Raw genomic sequence first — 21,144 nt, forward strand, 5'->3', positions numbered from 1 at the left:
TTTTTATAAGCATTTTTATAAGGTCTACTTAATACTGAATTCCCACTTAAAAAAAAATTTGATGGGGATCCCTGGGTGGCGCAGCGGTTTGGCGCCTGCCTTTGGCCCAGGGCGTGATCCTGGAGACCCGGGATCGAATCCCGCGTCAGGCTCCCGGTGCATGGAGCCTGCTTCTCCCTCTGCCTATGTCTCTGCCTCTCTCTCTCTCTCTCTGTATGACTATCATAAATAAAATTAAAAAAAAAATTTGATGCCCATATACATAAGGGATTTGAAATGCTAATCTTATAACTGATTGTAAAACTTTACAATCACTTTTAGTCATTATTTATTGTACTCCTAAGATACTACACCCTGACGAGTTTTAAGCTCTAAGAAGATCTCCTTTGTTGAAACAATTTTTTCCTTCTCTCACAAAGTGCAAACAGTATGAAATTGCAGAATAGACTAATTTCTTTTTAAATTTTGAGTTAAATGTATCAATCCAGACTGACCCTAAAATGAGTTTAGATAAATGACTTAAATAGGGAAGGGATAAGCTAAGGAAGACCTAAAAGCTGTCCTAGCATCAATTTCAAGTTATCTTTCAATACGTTTTTATTTTTAGGCTTCTGTGAAAAAGCCTAAAGCTTTAAGCCTTAACTTTATTTCAATATAAAATTTTGGCAAGACCCCTGGTTGGCTTAGTAGGTAGAGCATTCAACTCTTGGATCTCAGGGTTGTGAGTTCGAGCCCCACGATAAGCGTAGAGACTGCTTAAAAATAAAATCTTAGGGATCCCTGGGTGGCGCAGTGGTTTAGCGCCTGCCTTTGGCCCAGGGCGTGATCCTGGAGACCCCGGATCGAATCCCACGTCGGGCTCCTGGTGCATGGAGCCTGCTTCTCCCTCTGCCTACGTCTCTGCCTCTCTCTCTGTGTGACTATCATAAATAAATAAAAAATTAAAATAAAATAAAATAAAATAAAATCTTAAAAAAAAAAAATCTTCAGGGGATTCCTGGGTGGCTCAGCAGTTTGGCACCTGCCTTTGGCCCAGGGCCTGGTTCTGGAGTCCCAGGATCGAGTCCCACGTCGGGCTCCCTACATGGATCCTGCTTCTCTCTCTGCCTGCCTCTCTCTCTCTCTCTCTCTCTCTGTGTCTCTCATGAATAAATAAATAAATTCTTAAAAAAAAAAAGTTCCTTCTTAAAAAAAAAATCTTCAGCATGAAGGATTGAAATAGCCTACTTTTTAACTAAAAAGAATTTCTTAAATTTACCATTAAGAAAAAAAACTGCAATTTGTGCATATACCAACTTCCAAATCTTTTAATGTTTTGCTGGTAATAGGACTACAAAGCAAAGAATGAGTATGACTAAGATTTGCTTAAGAAATTTTGGGTAAGGGATACCTGGGTAGCTCAGCAGGTAAGCGTCTGCCTTCCACCTAGGGTGTGATCCCAGAGTACTGGGATCAAGTCCCACATCGGGCTCCCTGCATGGAGCCTGCTTGTCCCTCTGCCTGTGTTTCTGCCTTTCTCTGTGTCTCTCACGAATAAATAAAATCTTAAAAAAAAAAAAATTTGGGCAAGACTCAAATGATATAGTATAAAATCTGAAGGCAGTGTTGTTAAGGTCTGGTTTATATTCCAATAAGAAGAGACCAGCAATTTTCTAACTGTCTCTGAGGAGCCATTCATGCAAACTTTTGCTTGGAGAAACACAGGTAGTATAAGCTTAGTAAAATGGATTCTGTGTTAAGAAAGACCTAGGCCTTAAATTCTGATTCCACCACAAAAACTGGATTTAACTGAAGGCTTAATTCTCTTATCTATTAAATGAAGCAAATAGTAGTTGATTCTCATGATGTGAAGTTAAATATAATACTATTAAGCTCTTAGCACAGAAATGGATTCATTTCTAAAATAAAAGTATGGGAGGAAAGCCACTGGAAAACAGGTTATATCTTTTAAAAAGTTAAAAAACTCTACAAATATTAAGACAATTATTTTATCCTTCTTTATCCCACTCTTCCTCCAGGTCACAAATCTCAGCCAGTAAGAGAAAACAATCAGCGTATAAAAGTAACACATATGATGGGGGTGCCTAGGTGGCTCAGTCAGTTATGTGTCTGACTTCCCGGTACTAGGATCAAGCCGCCAGTGAGCTCCCAGCTCAGCAAGGGGTCTGCTTCTCCCTCTGCCCTCCCCCCCCATGCCCTCTCTGTAAATAAATAAATATAATTTTTTAATTAAAAAAATGTTTAAAAGTAGCATAGATGCAACTCCCTCTAGAGTCCTCAATTTACTGAGACTAACCTGCATCTAAGCTGACCCATCATTCACTCCACCACTACTACACGTTCTCAAAGAGGGCTTTTCCTACAATAGAGAGTCTAAAACATTAAACTTGTTTTTCCAGAAGTGAGTGCTTTCGTGCTTTCTTTTCCAAATTTCCCTCAAAAGCAACATACCTTTGGCTGTGATGAAACAGGAGGAGTACTAATCAAAGGTTTGATAGGGACTGTGTTAGTCTGAGGTATGCTTATTCTTGGAGACACATACGATCTTGGGGATGATGCATCAGAAGTTAAAGACATTGGAGACTGATTAGATGGCTGAGCTGTGAAAAAGTAAAGCAATTAATTAATTCCAAATAAACCAAAACTTCCGTAATATATATGTAGAGGTCTTTCCATCCCTCTACATGCCCCCTGAACACCAGACAGAACACTTAACTGTTTAAAGTCAGAATCTGAAATACTCACTGGAGTCACGGACTAAAAACGAGCTGTGAATTAGAGAAGCACATCCAATGTATGCCTCCTCCAACCTGTTTTTTTAGGCTGAAGCAAGAAGGTAAGCCTGAACTATTCTCACATGGAAGGCATCCTCACCATTCTTATTTGTTCTTTCTTATTCTATATTTAGGCCTGGTTATACCCCTTTATCTCCTGCCTCATGAGGATAACCAGAGAGTTAAGTCTTTGCACTATTATATTTCAATTTCAGAATAAGTGTTTCTGCTCAGTTTATTAGTTTTCAGAATTGGGGCAGGGGGACAAGTCAAAGTGACCAATTCATTTCTTCTTTGTTCCTATATATGCCTCTTTCCATTGGATGTTTCATGGAGAAGAGAAATAGGTAATTTAAGACAGGACTTGAGCATTTCTGTATCCTGTGGTCAGTCAAAAATCATTAAACATCAAATGTGAACCAAACCAACACTTAAAATATATTCAATGTTTCATAAAAATTGAGGACCTATCAGTTTACACTCAGCTTTATATCAGTTTACACTCAGCTTTAGAGTACATTGACAACTTAAAGTCTGAATTAAATATGTATTACAGATTTAATGGCAATACTGGAAGATAAATGTCAATGTTTGCCTCATCTGGAAAAAAAAATACTGTATATACTAGTGTTAGAAAAAAAAATCATCAAACATCAGGGGTGTTTGAGTGGCTCAATAGATTGGGCATCTGCCTTCTGCTCAGGTCATGGTCTCAGGGTCCCAGGATTGAGCCCCACATTGGGCTCCCTGCTCAGCAGAAAGTCTGTTTCTCCCCGCCCTCATGTACATTCTCTCAAATAAATAAATAAATAAAATTAAAAACAAATTACAGGATCCTGTAAAACAAACATCAAATTGTTATAGCTAGTCTCTTCAGAAACCAAAAAGTTTTACCATGAACCCCCTGCTCCAAATTAATATACAATTCTCACAATACCTAAGAAAATGAATACCTTGTGTAGAGAGCTGAGCAGCTTGAGAAATCAAAGAAGTTATGTTGAAAGCAGATGGTCCAGCAGTAAGAAACTTATGAATTATAGACTGCAATGAGGCTTGTGTCACAGCTGCTGTAAGAACTAAACACATATCTTAAATTAAAATAAAAACATAGTGGCACAGTATGGTATTAGTAACAACTTGAAAACTAAAAAAACCCCAAAGAAACTGCAGTGTTTCAAACTAGAACTCTCAAAATAAAAATCTGTAAGATGGTAATAAAATGGGTCCAGAGATAGGAAATGATCAGAGGTAGAAGAAATTTAATGGTTTTTTTTTGTAAAGGAAAACAGTAGTTTTCCTTTGCTTTAAAATTTGTGTTCAATTTAAGAAACTCCGGAGACTTTTTAAAAACAGTAAAGAGTGTTCCCTGGAAATTCTGATTATACCAGAAATCTATTCATTAATAGCTAAAGGGCTTTTGTAGGTTACCTGAAATTAAAAAGATAAAGGGTAGTTATTTCATGTGAATGCTTTACTAAACAAGGTGACCATTAAAACCCTACATTAGGGCAGCCCAGGTGGCTCAGCGGTTTAGTGCCTGCCTTCAGCCCAGGGCATGATCCTGGAGACCCGGGATCGAGTCCCATGTCAGGCTCCCTGCATGGAGCCTGCTTCTCCATCTGCCTGTGTCTTTGCCTCTCTTTCTCTCTCATGAGTAAATAAATAAAATCTTTAAAAATAAAATAAAATAAAACCCTACATTAATACCCACTCCAACAATCTTTTAAAGAACAGACATTAAATAAAAGAAGCTAGGTAATTTAGGAACATCATTTATTTTCAAAGCACAAGATCCTTTATTATTGACATTTTCTTATGCTATCATCTCTTCAAACTGCTTAAAGTCCTACTTTCCCTAGTAAAACATGTACCTATCAAATAGAATGGCACAGTTATCTTAAGAGAATAAAATCAAAATGCAAGAAAGTACAGTAAGAACAAAATTATTGACCAACTAGCGTGAAATAGCTCCATTTTTAAGATAAAGGAAGAACTTAACCATTTAGCACTACTGTTAAATATATTATGTAACAATGTACACATACTGAAATGGACTATTCTAAACAGAAAATTTTAAAATGCTCTTAAGACTGTTTGAATTTGAATAGCTTGTCAATTAAAACTATATCCACTTTTATTCAGACTTCTTTGATGTTGCTAGCTAAACAGCATACTGAAAAGCAAAGTTGGAATTAACAATATGCTAGAATTTAAGTGTTTTTATATCAGTTTTTAGAAATTAAAAAAATTTAATTTTAATTAAAAAAAAGAGATTTATTATACACATTAAGCAGACAGAATAGCTTTATCTCCGGTAAATACCGTACACAGCAAGTCTTGAAAAATATACAGAGAGAAAAAAAAAAGAAAAATATACAGGAAAAATCCAAGTACTACTAACTCAATTACAATACCAAAGGCTTTCAACAACCATGAGGTTACGATATGAATTTCAAAGAATGACGCTCAAATGTGAATTTCAAAATGAAACAAAAGACCACTCCTAAATTGGGGAATTTACTAACGACACGAAGCAAATAATAATAATAAAACTGTTACCAATTTACCTTCATTTATTTTGGATATGTCCACATTAGAATTATTAAGTTGCAGTGTGGCTTGCAAAGCAGGAAGCAGCTGTCTGAGAAGGTTGGGGTCCTGAAGTAATGGAGGTATCGGTGACTGTGGAACAGGAGAAACAGGGATTGCTGACGCAGATGTTGGAGGTGCAGATGTGGGATTCAGTCCAGAGGCAGAGGATGTGGAAGGAGTTGTGCAAGAATGTGATACAGATTTGTCTCCTGGTGTAGACTCTAAGTAAAAAGGAGATAACAAGGCTGAAAAAAAACTACTTGGAGAAAACTAGAACCAACATCGAAAGAGCAACTTTCATGTGCCAAACACCCAACTCAAGTAATTTCATTCCATCTTCCCAAGGTGACACAGGGAGGGGGCTCAGTAAAGATCTACCTACTTAGAATAATAGGGTTAAGTATTTTTATATCCCGATTTCACAGGTGAGAAAACTAAACAAGAAAGATTATGTAACTTGCTTGAAATCACAAAACTTGGTAAAGCAGTGATTCTGCTATATTCATGTCTGATTCTAAAAGTCTCATGTTCTGTTTACTGGTAATGCTGTTTCAAACACAGTTAGTTATGTATTAACTACACGTTCAAATAAGCTTCTATTAAGATAAAGGTACAATACAATTCTCCTGGACTTAATTTAAGGTGAAAATGTTTATGACCACAGTAACAGCCCTCCAAAACATGACAATGACCAGAAAACAAATCAGGATTTAACACCATGGCGAGCACCTCCAATATAGGCTACAGATCAGAAGAATGAAACTCCAACTTTGAACTTTCATACTTAACAATTGAGTTTCCAGATTACATACTTTCCTTCTATAAATATATCTATTTGTCACATTTAAAACTTATTAGCACTAGAAATGATGCTTTTTTAATAGCAACCCATCCACAATACATATATTCAGTATTTTAAATAAACCAAAAATAAATAAATAAATAAAACATGCACGGAAAATGGTCATTATCTGAAAGCTATCATTGCAAATTACATATATAGAGTCAATGCAATCGCAATCAAAACTCCAAAAGCATTTTTGGCAGTATTTGAGAAGTTGATTCTATTAACTTATTTGAAAAAGGTAGGGATCCCTGGGTGGCGCAGCGGTTTGGCGCCTGCCTTTGGCCCAGGGCGCGATCCTGGAGACCCGGGATCGAATCCCACGTCGGGCTCCCGGTGCATGGAGCCTGCTTCTCCCTCTGCCTGTGTCTCTGCCTCTCTCTCTCTCTCTGTAACTATCATAAATAAATAAAAATTAAAAAAAAAAAAAAGAAAAAGGTAAGGGCTAGTACGGCCATGAAGTTCATGAAAAAAAAAAAAAAGAACACAGCTAGTGAAATGTGTCTTGCCAGTATAAAAACTCACAATTGAAAGAAAACCAATATAAGGTCGATTAAACTTCTGTTATGTGTCTTTAGAACTAGAAGATGAAAACAAGAAGGTATCTTTGACATCTAGACGCAGAAAACTACAAAAAGCAAACCAATTACATTCAAAGCACAGATAAGTATTCTAAGGAACTCCTATAATCAGAAAAGACAAACTACACGAAAGAAAAATGAACAAAAGATGAAATAAAGACATTTCCCAGAAGAAACCGGAATGGCTTTACAATTTTTATAATAATACAATGCTTGTTTCTATTTTAGCACAAAACTAGAAACAAACTAAATGTTCACCAACAGAAAGATGAACACTGTATTTTCATACCATGGAATATTACTAATATAATAACTTTAAAGAAAGAAAAAAAGAGGAACAGAGGACCTCTGGATAAAAATATTAAAACAACTAATCAAGATGTTCATGCATATGCTTACAATACTGGCCTAAATATGAAGATTTGCTAAAAATCTTTAATTTTCCATACACACCTATTTCTTGAAGATTTTCAAGTTTGTATATATATATATATATATATATCCCAAATTAAGACTATTATATGATGTATAAAAGTTGCAGGAATACTGCATCTGAATATTACACTGCTACCTAGTAACTGCAAATCCTCATTTCCAATTCTAAGAACTAAACATTTATTAATCTTCATGTCCCCACAGAAGCTGGGAATTACTAGTAAACTTACTGAAAAAGGACTCCTCTATCAGCCTTTTTATACCACTACTATAATAGTCAAAAGAATTAGGGGCAATAGCTCTCTGAAGTATGGACTTCACAGCTGCTTTAAAATATATTTCATGGCTATGTTGATCAACTATGATCAAAATTGATAAAAGTGTAACATCTGAATTTTTGTAAAGCACACATTTTAAAGAGGGTTATTCAGTTTAGCAGATTGCCTATCACGTTCAATTTTGTTGCTCTGGATTCATATACAAGTATACAGAAACTTGAAAGAAATAAAATTTCCCCTTTGAAAACCTGTCAGTTCTTACATTTTATGATGACAGTTTTCTCCAGATCATACTCCTTAAGGGTCAGCTTAGGGGCATTCCTGATTAATGTTTAAAATGAAAACAAGTTCTGCATTTTTACTTTCTGCATGAACCATCAAATTAGTGCTTACATACCTCTGAAATGATCCTTACTCTTTTGTTACTTTTATTGTGGCTTTCTTCTGTTTTTTAACGTATTCTGATGCTGCTCAATCTATCCACACATTTTTAAAATAAGCACAGCTTAAAAAACTCTTGAGTGCTGCCCTTTAATCCAAAAAAAGGAAACACCCCAGAAAAGAAAACTATACATATTACCATAAAGAAATAAAGTAACAAAAACTAAATATCCTTAACTCTTAGTTTTAGTAAGTTTGTTTACTCTAAGATAAATTTCTTTTGAAGTTCTGTCAAAGATCACTGAAGAGTAGTATGGAAACCAGGTGATCCTGCTTAATATCTAGGAGACCCTTGAACAGGCAACATCTTTAAAGGCCAGAATTTTTCTATTAAAAGGTTTGAGTATCAGTTTTCAGCAGAAAGCTTATCAGAATTATCTATAAAGCTAAAAACAAAACAAAACAAAACAGATACCTGGGCTCCACTCTAATGAACCTGGGGAGGCCCAGGCATATGTTGAAGTTGTAAGAATTCTATAGGTGATTCTGACACCCTAGTTGATTCTGAAAAAACAGGTTAGAGCTTTCAAGGTTGCTTTTCACCTTAAAAACCAAAGGAAACAAAACCAAAACAAAGCAGCATAGCACAAAGGTACAGGAGTGAGTGGAATTAAGGATAAGATGCAAGACAGAAAAGCTAAATCATTTTTCCCAGGTAGGTCTCCTATTTTTTCCATTGAGGTATAACAGACATACAACATTCTAGTAGTGTCAGGTGTTCAACATTCTTATCTATATATACTGCAAAATGATCTCCAAACAGTTACAAAATTATTTTTCTTGCTATGAGAACTTTCAAGACTTAGTTGAAAATATACAATAGTATTATTATGCACATTATGTCCCCATTGCTTTATAACTGGAAGTTTGTATCTTCTGACTTCCTTCACTTATTTCGTCCCAGCAACCACCAAGCTGTGTGCTCTGTATCTATACACTTGGTTTTGTTTTTTTAGACTCTTCACATATATAAGTATTTCCACACTATTTTAATAATAGCTCCACTCACCTTGTCTCCCTATAAAGACACATCCATACAAATGCCCTTCCAAAACATGTTACATGTTAAACATTTTACATATTACTTTCCTCAATCTATATATATAACTGAGAACAATGTACTGAGTTTAATAATATAGATATAAAATACTACTCTGTAAGGTAGTCTTAAAATATTACTAAAGAAAGGTATTGGTTGGGTACCTCTCCTGTGTTTTGAATGCCCTAAAAGAGATCTATTAACGTTACCCAGTATCTTCTATTATATAGTTTATTGTCTTTCCTTTCTTGCAGAACTTTAACAACTTCAGTAGGGGGATTTTGTTGTATTTATCTCTATAGCCCTGGTACGAGAGGACATGACACCAAGATGGCATCAACATGTACTTGTTGAATGGGTACCTGATCCTGCAGTAAAGGCCCAGGTCCACGTACATGCATTCTCCCTCTAATCTCTAAGTATAGAATTTATGATAATACGGAGGAAAGTCTAAGATCTCCATCCTAAATAACTGACAATTACAGCTTTATGCTACTTTCATAAAAGTAAGGAACTATATGTAGTCTTAGAGATAAATTTAACTTATTTAAGCTTATTTTAAATAACCCTATAAAATACTCAACCTTTCTTTTTAAAAAACACAGAGAGGAAATGGAACTATTTGGAATAAACAGTAATGTCATCAAATATATATTTTTATCAAACTAAACAAATAAAAACTTGGGTCTTTCAAAATAAAGACCAAGAAGTAAATGTAGGTAAAAGAACACTTTTTGCATTACAAAGCCATTTCTATAGGCTCTTCCACTTTTAAAGAATATCATCCTCCAGTCTCATTCCTTAAATGTAAACTCTCCCCAAGCAAATCTAGGTTCCTTTGAGCATTTTTTTCAATCTCTTACACACCTATTTTAAACTTAAACTAAGTCACTTTCCCTTATGATTATTTCTAAGACTTACAGATCTCTAACCAACTCTTTACTATAAACTTTAAAATTTTATCCTCTCATTTTTGGTATATATGCTTTGACAAAATTTTTCTTTCCCCTTATACTTGTATGAATTATTCACTTACATTTCCAATGCTTACCAGTAGGGGCCATAATCTACTAAAGACTAAACTTCAGAGTCACCTAAAAATCTGTTACTATACCCTAATTCTTTTATGGTTTAAAGTTAATATTCACCTCTTCTAAATCTAGGCCCCCATCCAAAATATCCAAGAGCATAAACCAAAGTCAAAATCTATTTTTGACCTACATTTTTCTGGCACGCCAAAGAATTCCTTCTAGATCTACAATAAGATCTAAAGACACTGCACTTAAAAAGGGTAAAAGGTACCATACTACATTTCTAATCATTAATTTCCTCTGATGCTTGGAGAGTTGCTGTAATAATATTCAGGGGAACATGTGAACAAAGCTCAAACTACTGTTGCAAGAAGGGCAGTTTGTTTTGTTCTGTTTTGTAGTAATGGTGTTACACTGAAGATTACAACATGGGGAAGTTACAAAGGAAACAAAGTATTCAAAAGTAGTAGGAAAAAAATGTAATAATAAGGTATCTAGGTGGCAGTAACCTGGTATATAATCTGTGATTTTCACTTATTTTTAATTTGATAATTCATGAATATGTTAAATCACATATCCACCACCCAGAACCTTTTCTTTGCATTTTACAAACGTACAGAAATATGGTGATGTAAAATATGTTAAGATATATTTTTGCACCTTGCTTTTTTATTCAACTGAGGAAATCTTTATGCTATACATGTAAAGGATAAACATACTCTGAAATTTATTCATGAGAGACACAGAAAGAGAGGCAGAGACACAGGCAGAGGGAGAAGCAGGCTCCTCGCAGGGAGCCTGATGTGGGACTCGATCCCAGATCCCGGGGTCACGATCTGAGCCGAAGCAGGTGCCCAACCATGAGCCACCCAAGCATCCCCGTATTGAAACTTTTAACAGATTTTATTAAAGGGATTCCTCTAATAACCGACATACACATTCCCACCAATTGTGCTTCCCCACATCCAGCTGTTAACTGTCACTAATCTTAAAGGTGAAAAATCTTATTTTAATCTTAATTTCCAATATGCACTGATAATCTTTCTCTTGAAATTTTTTAGCCTGCTAAAATATATATAACATAAAACTTACTACTTTAACTACTTCTAGGTTTACAACTCAGGGCCATTAAGTATTTACAAACTGTTGTGCAAACATCACATAGCACTATCCATCTCCAAAACCTTTTCATCTCTCCAAACAGAAATTCTGTCACCAATTAAACAAGGGCTCATCATCCCACTCCTTAGTAGCCACTATACTACCTCCTTTCAGCATAAGGTCTTCAATTTCATCTATGTCACAGCAGCATGCGTCAGAATTTCCTTCCTTTTTAAGGCTGTATGTCTAGCTAATATATATTTTTTTAAAACCTGTAACAGCTGATGGACACCTGAACCATTTCCATCTTTTGGCTATTTTAAATAACAATGGTACAAATATCAGTGTATAACCACCGGTTTGATTCCCTGGCTTTCAATTCTTCTGGTTATATATCCAAGCACAGAATGGTTTGATCCTATGGTAATTCTAGGTTTCATTTTTTGAGGAACTGCTAAACTGTATTCCACAGGAGCTGCATCATTTTGCATTCCTAGAAGCAATGTACAAGCGGTCTTAAAAAATAAAAATAAAAAAAAGAGGTCTAATTTTTCCCACATCCTCAAAAACATTTATTTTCATTGCTGTTTGTTTTCATAATAATCATCCTATGGGTGTGAAATGTTTTTTTTACTGTAGTTTTGATTGCTTTCCCTGATGCTGAATGCCTTGTGTGCTTACTGGCTGGCCTTGGAGAACACGTCTATTCAAGTCCTTTGCCCATTTTTGAGCTAGCTTGTTTCATTTAATTGCTCAGTTATAGGATTTCATATATTCTAGATATTAATCCTTTACTGGATATAGGATTTACAATTTATTTCCTCCTACTGTATGGGTTGCCTTTTGACTCTAGAGTGCCCTCTGATGCACAAAAGCTTTTAATACTGATGAAGTCCGTTTTATCTTTTTCCTTCGTTGCCTGTGCTTTTTGTGTCACATCTAAGAAATCACTACCAAATCCAATGTCACAGAAATTTTCACCCGTTTCCTTCTTAGAGTTTTTAGAGTTTCAGCTCCTAACCTTAGGTATTTGATCCATTTTGAGTTAACTTTTATAGCTGTAAGCCAAGGCTGGCAATTTTAATTTCCTCTTCTATAACTGCTTGTTCATATCTACTGCTTATTTTTTCTATTAGATTGTCTTTTTTCCTACTATTTTGATGTATTCTTAATGAATCCTTAACATATTGCTATACGTGTTGCAAGTATTTTCTACCAATTTGAGATATGTCTTGTGTTTAAATTTATCAACATTTTTTTTTTAAAAGGCAAAGGCATACTGGATCTTGATTTAAAAAGCCCTTCCCCACCCCTCAAATTATAAATAGTATATTCTTTCATCACAGCTATTCCCCCTGTCCCATTGTTAAAAGTGCCATCTTAGATTAACTAGCATAATTTTAAAGTTACAGACTAATACAGACTAAATTCTTCTACTAACGTATTCAGTTATTCAACAAAATTTGAATCATGGGGGGCCTGCATGGCTCAGTTAGTTGAATGCCTGCCTTTGGCTTAGGTCATGATCCCAGAGCCCTGGGATCCAGCCCTGCATCCCTGCATCAGGCTCCCTGCTTGGTGGGGTGTTTCTCCCCTGCTTGTGCTCTTTTACTCCGTCAAATAAATTTTTTAAGATCTTAAAAAAAATTTGAGTCACTAACACATCTGTAACCAGTTTTCCTAATTTTCATGAAGAGTTTAGTAATCCTAAAAATTATTATAAAGTAAAGCAAAGGAGCGAGGGCTGAACATGGCCCACTCAAGTTAGTTAATGACCTACTACACTAGCTTATAAAAGGCTAGTACTGCCTTAATGCATACTGAAATCTTCAGGTTCATTTAAATTTCACTCAGTCTACATACCATCAAGACACAAAAGCAAAGTTTATTCCAAGTGACTCACACCTCACATTAATGACTAATCCCCCCTCCTGTTAGATTGAGTGCGGAATTAAGTAACCACATTAAGGATTTAGATGCAAACTAGCCCTCAGCAGATTAGCATTACTCAATGAATAGGTCTGCTTCTTTGGTTATTTTGCCTTACTTTTCAAGTTTGTTTATGCTAATAAATCATAACTCTAAAATTACTAAGTAAGAAACTTATTAATTAAGGTCATTAAACTCCTCTCACTCTGGCAGTTATTTGGCCAAAGCAATGGTTTCCTGCCTATTTTGTCATTTCATGAATCTGGAAGAAAGGGTAGAGTTAGATACAATTTAGAACAGTCTATGGGGGACTGAAGAGGCTCCTGGATGACTTCTCATCCAGGTTCCAGTTTCCAACTCCTGGTTTTGGCTCAAGCTCCTTGTCAGGCTCCGCACTATGCTCTGTAGGAAGTCTGCTAGAGATTCTTTCTCCCTCTCCCCGTTAGTCCCCCAGTTCATATTCTCTCTCTTGCGCTGTATAATAAATAAATAATATATATATACATATACACATATATATATATATGAGGAATGGTTAATGGGATACCAACTGATAAAAACCAAGTTTTAGGTGTTTAAGTATATCATTGTCTCTATCACTCTGTTATATGGTTGTCCAATAAAGTAATATGCCAAGAGATGTTCAAATGTTATCCTAACAACAAATACAGATCTAAAAGAAGATGCCTGACCTTGTTTCACCCTACCTAACACCAGGATTGTTTCCTACAAAACCAGAGCTTCAGATTTTCCACACTCTGTCTCTCAAGCAAGCACAGACTTTGAATTTATCCTTTAAATTAATTAATTTAGTTGCTTCTTCTCAAAAGGCACACTGGCATTAAACAGATCTAAATCTTTAGGTTTACAACAATTATAATACTTTTCTTTTTCTCCAAATCCATTTCTTAAACCATGAACTACTGCAAGTGCTTTCCAAGCCCTTAACACACACACCATTACCATTCTCTGTTACTTATCCATCTACAAGTATTGATGGTCTATTATTTTTTCCAGAACTAGGGATAGAGCAGTGGGTCATAATGACAAAGATCTTGCTATTATTTAACACAGCATCTTACCATGGACACCCCCAGATAGAGCCTAGCCATACTATTAGCACTTACAACCAAGAGTCCAAAAGTCTGATATTACCCAATCATCAGCCTTTTAATATAAATTATTTGTTAAGGAAAACTCAAACAAGGAAATCAGTATATTGATAACAGTCAATAAAAAGGCTTAACTTAAAGAACATGGATGTGCCTGAGAGAAAAAAAATATTTCAAATTAATGGACACTTCACAAATTTAGACCAACTAATGAACAGTTTGAAAATAGTAGTCTTCATTTATACACAAGGAATACTTGGGAAAATTATACAATTTTTCCTATTTCAATAGTCAACTGCAAGGTAACCAAGTTTCTTCCTGTAAGTTTAAAATTACCATATGTAAAAGTTTTAGAAAAAGTTTGTGATTAGCAAATATACTTTGTAGTATTAAAATGGAATCATCTAGGATTTGTTACCAATTTTTAATTACTGGGGTTCAAATTAATATAGATTTGTGTCGGGATCCCTGGGTGGCGCAGCGGTTTGGCGCCTGCCTTTGGCCCAGGGCGCGATCCTGGAGACCCGGGATCGAATCCCACATCAGGCTCCCGGTGCATGGAGCCTGCTTCTCCCTCTGACTGTGTCTCTGCCTCTCTCTCTCTCCCTTTCTGTGACTATCATAAATAAATAAAAATTAAAAAAAAATATATAGATTTGTGTCTTTCGTTACCCTAGGGTTTTATGGAAATAACATGAATTTTGGAGAAGCTGCCTCTAACATCATGTACTTAAACAGTGGCAATGTTCAGGTTCTTCTTATCTAAAAGATACACCATCTTTGCAATACTGTCTTAAAAAATAAACTAAAATATGTAGTAAACACTTAGCACCAAGCCTGGTACACAGTTAATTTTTAATGGTATTTGGACAGCCCTGGTGGCTCAGTGGTTTAGCGCAGAATTCAGCCCAGAGCGTGGTCCTGGAGACCCCGGATTGAGTCCCATGTCGGGCTCCCTGCATGGAGCCTGCTTCTCCCTCTGCCTGTGTCTGTGCACCCCCCACCCTCTCTCGCTCTCTCATGAATAAATAAATATTTAAAAGAAATTTTTTAATGATATTTTAAAAATTTGTCAGGAATGGTGAAGCATGGAGGGAGAAGGTAGTATAGGTGAACCAAGTTCAACATGTAATTAATACCTAACTCTAAACAGTTTAATTAAGTCAACTAAAATTACAATATGATAGGTGCTATAATAATAAATAAATATAACAGGGAGAGGTTTGGGAAACACAGACTAAGAGAGCATAACTGACGCTGAGAACCCAAGGGCATTGGAGCTGCCTCTTAAAGAGCTCAACAGGATGGAATGTTAGAGCATGTCCTTTTTCAGCGAAAGCTCACAACAAGAATGGATATAACATGCCCAGGATATAACAGGCTGCAAGCAGACTGTCAGGCACTAAGAAGTATGGACGTATCCTGTGGATAATGGAAAAGTATTAGAAGTAACACAATCCAATCTAAATTTTATAATGAAACAACTGTCAGTGAATAGTGTGGATGGAAGGATGCAGAACAGTTATTAGAAGGCTTTTTCAAGAGAGATGCCTGGAGTTTCCATAGTAGTGGCGACAACCAGAGAAAGGATAGAGAAGGCGGAATCCAAGATCTGCTGATAGGTCAGTAGACAGAGATGAGGACAAATTCTAAAGAACAAGAAACAGTGGAGGACAGTGTAGTTACTTACCAAGAATCTGAGAATAAGCTGTGGGGAAAGGGAGGCATTTGGGACACAACAAGTCCTTATTGAAATAAAGCAGATAAAAGGTAGGAGTCAGAAATAAAGATTTGGGAGTCACTTTTGTAGATAAGACTGCCTGGCAAAAGAGAACATACTGAGCAAGAAAAAAAGAAAACAGTAAAAGGATGAACAATACTGGTTATTTAGGGGGCAAGAAGAGAACTAGAATATTGAAAAATAGCATTATTCCAGAAGCCAGTGATGGAAAGAATTTCAAAAAGGAGGTAAGAGCTAAGAATTAAATTAACAAGAGAGAAATGAGATAAAGATATTTTTTTTAAAAAAAGATTCTATTTATTTGAGATTTTAAAAAGGTATGAGAGAAAAAAAAAAAGGTGTGAGAGACAGAGGGAGAGCACAAGTAGGGAGGAGGGGCAGAGGGACAGGGACATGCAGGCTCCCTGCTGAGCAGGGAGAGGGTTGCAGGGCTCAATCCCAAAACCCTGGGATCATGACCTGAACCAAAGGCATTTAACTGAGTCACTCAGGCACCCCAAGATAAAGACTTTTAAAAGGCCACAGGATTTAATGATTTTTAAAAGAATTTCTGTGACTAAATAATCAAAATTATAAAAATTGAAAAACCGTTAACATCCTTTAGAAAGTACTACCACATTAACAATTACTGCATTAATTCAGATTTCCCTCAAGAATTCTCTTTACAAATTTAATTCTGCATCAGGGTAAATATGACTTCAACATATGGATTTTGGTACAAATTATCTTAGGGGAATCTGACAACATTTGGGACGATCTGTTTATGATGCATTAAGCACCAGATGACAAAAGTACGTGGCTTATTTATTTATTTATTTAAAGATTTTATTTATTCATCAGAGACAGAGAGAGAGAGAGAGAGAGAGAGGCAGAGACACAGGCAGAGGGAGAAACAGGCTCCATGCTGGGAGTCTGACGTGGGACTCGATCCCGGGTCTCCAGGATCACACCCTGGGTCGAAGGCGGCGCTAAACCGCTGAGCCACCCGGGCGGCCCAAAGTACGTGGTTTAAATATGGAATGAGTACTTACAGAAGAAATTCAAATAACATGCATAAAAGAAAACAAGCAGCAAAGAAATCTATGAGAACCCTTTGTAAGCAAATTAAATCAATGTGAAATAATGAATCAAACCATAGATTAAAAGCTTAAAGACTCATTAGCTCCCTGTAACATCTCTTAAACCCACAGGACATTTAAAAGTTTCTCAGAATTTACTCATGCTAATCTGCTAATTAGGCTGCTAATGGGTCTGCCTATAATTTATTTGCCTATTGTCTTTTAATTTCCTTCATTTCTTAAAACACATTATAATGTGTTAAGTTTAGAATTGTGAGTGGTCTGTGCAAATAAACTTATTATCTCATCACTCTGCTTCTGTTGTATGTTATCTCCTGAGTAGTTGTAGCCACAATTTTTCTCCTTTAACATGCTACGGTTATCAGCACTGAGCTGGATAAACACAATTGGAGTTCTGAAGTTAACTTCTACCCTTCAGATTTAAGTTCTAATTCAGACTTTAAGACTCTTTGTCCTCTGGCCCAGGACACAGTTTTCTTATTCACAAACTGAAACCAATAGTTGCATGTTGTGCAGAAATAACAGGTTTTAAAAGGTCTCTATTCATATCAAATTTTAATTAACAGAAAATTGAGACAATATCTCAACTAAACCATCATGACAATTATCACAAAAAACAAAAATTACTTTTACACAAATATGATGGGACAGTCCTTTGACTTTAAACCATTACTAACTTATAAATTAATAAGCACTTGACTTCGAAGTGTCAAAGGCAAAACAGCTAAGGCTTAGTAATTAAAATTAAAAGAAAAAGCTAAATATGGCTAACTCTAGACCTAAATCTACGCAGTAACATTTAAAAGACTTTTAAAAAGAATTTATAATTAAGAGTCTTATTCAAGCTAATGGAGATACTGTAATATAATAAAAAAAACTCAATCTACAGTTCAACATGCAGCATCTAGTAATAATGGCATACCTTTTCTTTCTGTTTTCTGTGCAGGGACAGAAGATGTGGGTGTAGGCAGTTTTGATAAAGTAGATGCTCCATTAGCATCAAATGATTTCTTTGGCTGGTGATCAGACTGTAGCGTAAATGGACTAGAAGGAAGAGTGCTTGGGGTAGCAGTTGGATGAACCACTGGTTTGATGGGGTGCTGTACTGGCGTAGAACTACTGTGAGTCTCTGCTCTTGGCAGTCTGTAGTCTCTGTCATTGTGTCTGCTTGTTTGAGACAAAATATTCTGTGGGAGCAAACTACTGGCATCACTGGAATGCTTGTCTTCCACTTTAGTTCACAGTTCGAAAAAAGAGATGTTGGAATGACAGAAGGGGGAAGAAAAAAGATTACGTTAGAATCCTGTCTATAACATCAGCTAATTTAGCAACATACTTATATCTTGTTATAAAACTGCAAGCCCAGTTAGTATCTGCAGTTTTACCACCAGCAAATACTGAAAGAGGATATTTAGCCTCAACTCTAAGTAATCTATACTCAGATTTCAAATGAGCTATGAGCTTTTGGGGATTCTTTAGAACCACACCACAATTCAAACAAAACACTGGAAAAAAAAAAACAAACAAACAGTCCATATATGGAGTTTTAACGTTTCACTCAAATGAAAAATTTTAAAGTATTTTAAAAATATAAAAAGCAAATGGTCCATTCTTTTAAAATATGGGCCATGGGTTCTAATAATTGAATTATCCACAGTGGTTCAACTGCAAAGGAATATTAGCTTTATTAGCCTGATTTTTCTGAATACTGAAGTAGCTAATTAGTGGTCTCTAAAGTAGTTTGTGCTAGGGCTTTAAATGGGACGGCTGAATTTATGATGAACTGTGCAATGAGTAATTAAATCAGTTCATATTTTTGAAAATGCTAACAATACAAGTTAGTAATAAGCTCAAGTTATAGATAATGCTATCTGAAAACAGAGAAGGCCTACATCCAGCAGCATAGTCAGAAAAATCTACTTGCTATTACCAGTTATATTAAAAACATCCTCTTCCAATTTGGTCACAAAACATTTAAACCTCAGAAATACTTCTGCTTCCACAAAAAAATAAGGAAAATTCCAATCTTGATAAAATTTATCAAAAAATCTCTAACCAAAATTATAAGTCTAATCAATAACTGAAACTTAAAACAACTTTCAAGTAGAGAAATATCTTAAGATTCAAGCACATATGTAATAATAATATTACCAAAAGATGCCCTCCCCATTGAGTATTTTAGGTTTTTTTTTCCCAATTCATGGTTCCTCTGAATCTAGAAACCAAGACAGCACAAAGAAGGAAGTATGCTTAAACTACAAGTCAGTTTCCAAACCTTCAGCGTACAACTCCTACATGTTATACTAAACAGAATGTACTGGCTACTGCCAAAAAGCTTTAGTTATATCAAAACACAAAGTCTTTGACTTAATAAATGAAATTCAGTGTTGTAAGTTACACATATATTAACCTTAACAGAAAAAGGTGAACAGATTGAGCTAATCACAGCAAAATACAAACATCTGTTGCATGATATTAACTCATCAGTAAACTATCCATTTGCATGCACAAGGAACTTAAATTTTATTCTACAATTTCTTCCTGAAAAGAATACTGCTACAACAGAAACGTTTAGGAATAAAACAGAAATAATACCATACCCAATTCCCACCAATCCTGTCACTTGATTACCAATAACTTTTATTTCCTGGACACCAAGAAAAAAATCTCACTTCTGTAAGACTAGAGTCAAAGAGTATCAAGCAAATGTATTCAGATGAAAATTAAAGTTGATACTTCTTCAGACACTTGTAAGCTTTACAGTGGCAGCAGCATTATAGGAACTAAGGAAGCTGTAGCTACAACAGCTTTCTATGATTCACAACTCTAGACGAAACAGTTAACATGGTGACTTTACTTGCACACCGCCTCCACAACAAAGACATTTGGCAAATGTAAGGAGACATTCTTGGTTATCACAACTTGGAAGAGAGGAGGTGTGCTACTGGCATCTAGCATGTAGAGGCCAGGTACAGTACTCTATGTCCTAAGACACAGGACAGCAACCCACAACAAAGAATCACCTAACCCAAAATGTCATTGGTGCTACAGTTGAGAAACACCAAGTTAAGGTTTCTCTAAGTATAGAGCAATAATTCTGTAAGGCACAGATTAAAGACAATGAAAATAATCTAGTAGCAGTAAAACCAAATTAAAAATTTTATCCATAAAGTTTTCAAGGTCAAGTTCTAGATAACATTATTTGCTGTAGTGCATAAAATAAATTGATTTTCTACCTTTTTCTCCTTTCATATAAAATCTTTCAATCTGCCCACCCCCACCAACACGCATACCTTGTATTGGCAGTTCAAACTGCAAAGCTTTAGGTCTTACCCAACATGAACACCAATGTGCTGGACACATGGGAAAATTCTGCCAATACTTTTTGGACAGAAAAAGTTAAGCACTTAAATGACTCAATGACTTCATTACTACCACACTTAGGTATAACTCAGTTGACCAATTAAGGAAAAATAAAAAGAAATATAGCTAAGGTTTTTTTTTTTCTAATTATCACTTAAAACTGAAAAAGTGAGACACATGACTGTACTTCAACACACACAGAGACCTACTGACTCCTCATTTGCACTTTTAGGAATGTGACTAAGGAAGTAATGGGCAAAGATAGACATCACAGCACTGCTGACAGTAGGAAAAGGATAAAAACCACCCAAGTATCCACAGATGATTACCTATAAATGAGGGCACATCAAAAAAAAAAAAAAAAAAAAAGGAAAACCATGTAATTTTAACACACAGGGATTTCTAAACTGACACAGAAATATTTCCTCAAAATATTAATGAACAAAAAAAGGTTAAAAATAGTAACATATAATGCCATTATGTAAAACACACACATATGTAGTTTTAATACACATTTATATACACGCAGAAAAAAGTGTATGTCCCCAAATGTTCTTGGCTCATGAAATTAAAAAAATCCCCTTTTTATTTTTTAGTAACAAACATGCTTCACTTTTGAAATTACAAAGAAAAAAGAGAAGGAACTCCTTCATTTGTGAAAGAAAAAGATGCACACAATTTAAAAACACAATTCTGATTTTATTTCCTTAAAGATGGTTTATTAGAAAGACAAAAAAACACTACTTTCACTTTCATCAATACTTCCATCAGATCTTTATTTACTTCCATTTACTTCAAGAGAGG

The 21,144-nt window shown here is 35.4% G+C and overlaps 2 protein-coding genes across 5 annotated transcripts in view; one reads left to right on the forward strand and one right to left on the reverse strand.

The window, feature by feature from the left end:
- Positions 1-2,216, forward strand: part of LOC140629430 (homeobox protein Mohawk-like) — a 68,372-nt gene extending 66,156 nt beyond the window's left edge. For 3 of the 4 annotated variants that reach the window (XM_072818902.1, XM_072818901.1, XM_072818900.1), the window contains one exon: positions 2,019-2,189. In XM_072818902.1, coding sequence (XP_072675003.1) covers positions 2,019-2,039 — 21 coding nt within the window. In that variant the 3' untranslated portion in view covers positions 2,040-2,189. Of the gene's footprint in view, positions 1-2,018 lie in introns of all 4 variants that reach the window. The other variant, XM_072818905.1, reaches the window with a different exon arrangement.
- The window catches only part of LOC140629429 (WW domain-containing adapter protein with coiled-coil-like), a 36,962-nt gene that overhangs the window by 5,313 nt on the left and 10,505 nt on the right, over positions 1-21,144 (reverse strand). The window contains exons 4-7 of the mRNA XM_072818899.1: positions 17,900-18,208; positions 5,342-5,587; positions 3,728-3,850; positions 2,452-2,600 (exon numbers count right to left, since the gene is read on the reverse strand). Of these exons, the coding sequence (XP_072675000.1) occupies positions 2,452-2,600; positions 3,728-3,850; positions 5,342-5,587; positions 17,900-18,208 (827 nt within the window). The remainder of the gene's footprint in view (positions 1-2,451; positions 2,601-3,727; positions 3,851-5,341; positions 5,588-17,899; positions 18,209-21,144) is intronic.

The sequence above is a fragment of the Canis lupus genome (assembly GCF_048164855.1).
Source record: "Canis lupus baileyi chromosome 5 unlocalized genomic scaffold, mCanLup2.hap1 SUPER_5_unloc_4, whole genome shotgun sequence".
NCBI lineage: Eukaryota > Metazoa > Chordata > Mammalia > Carnivora > Canidae > Canis > Canis lupus.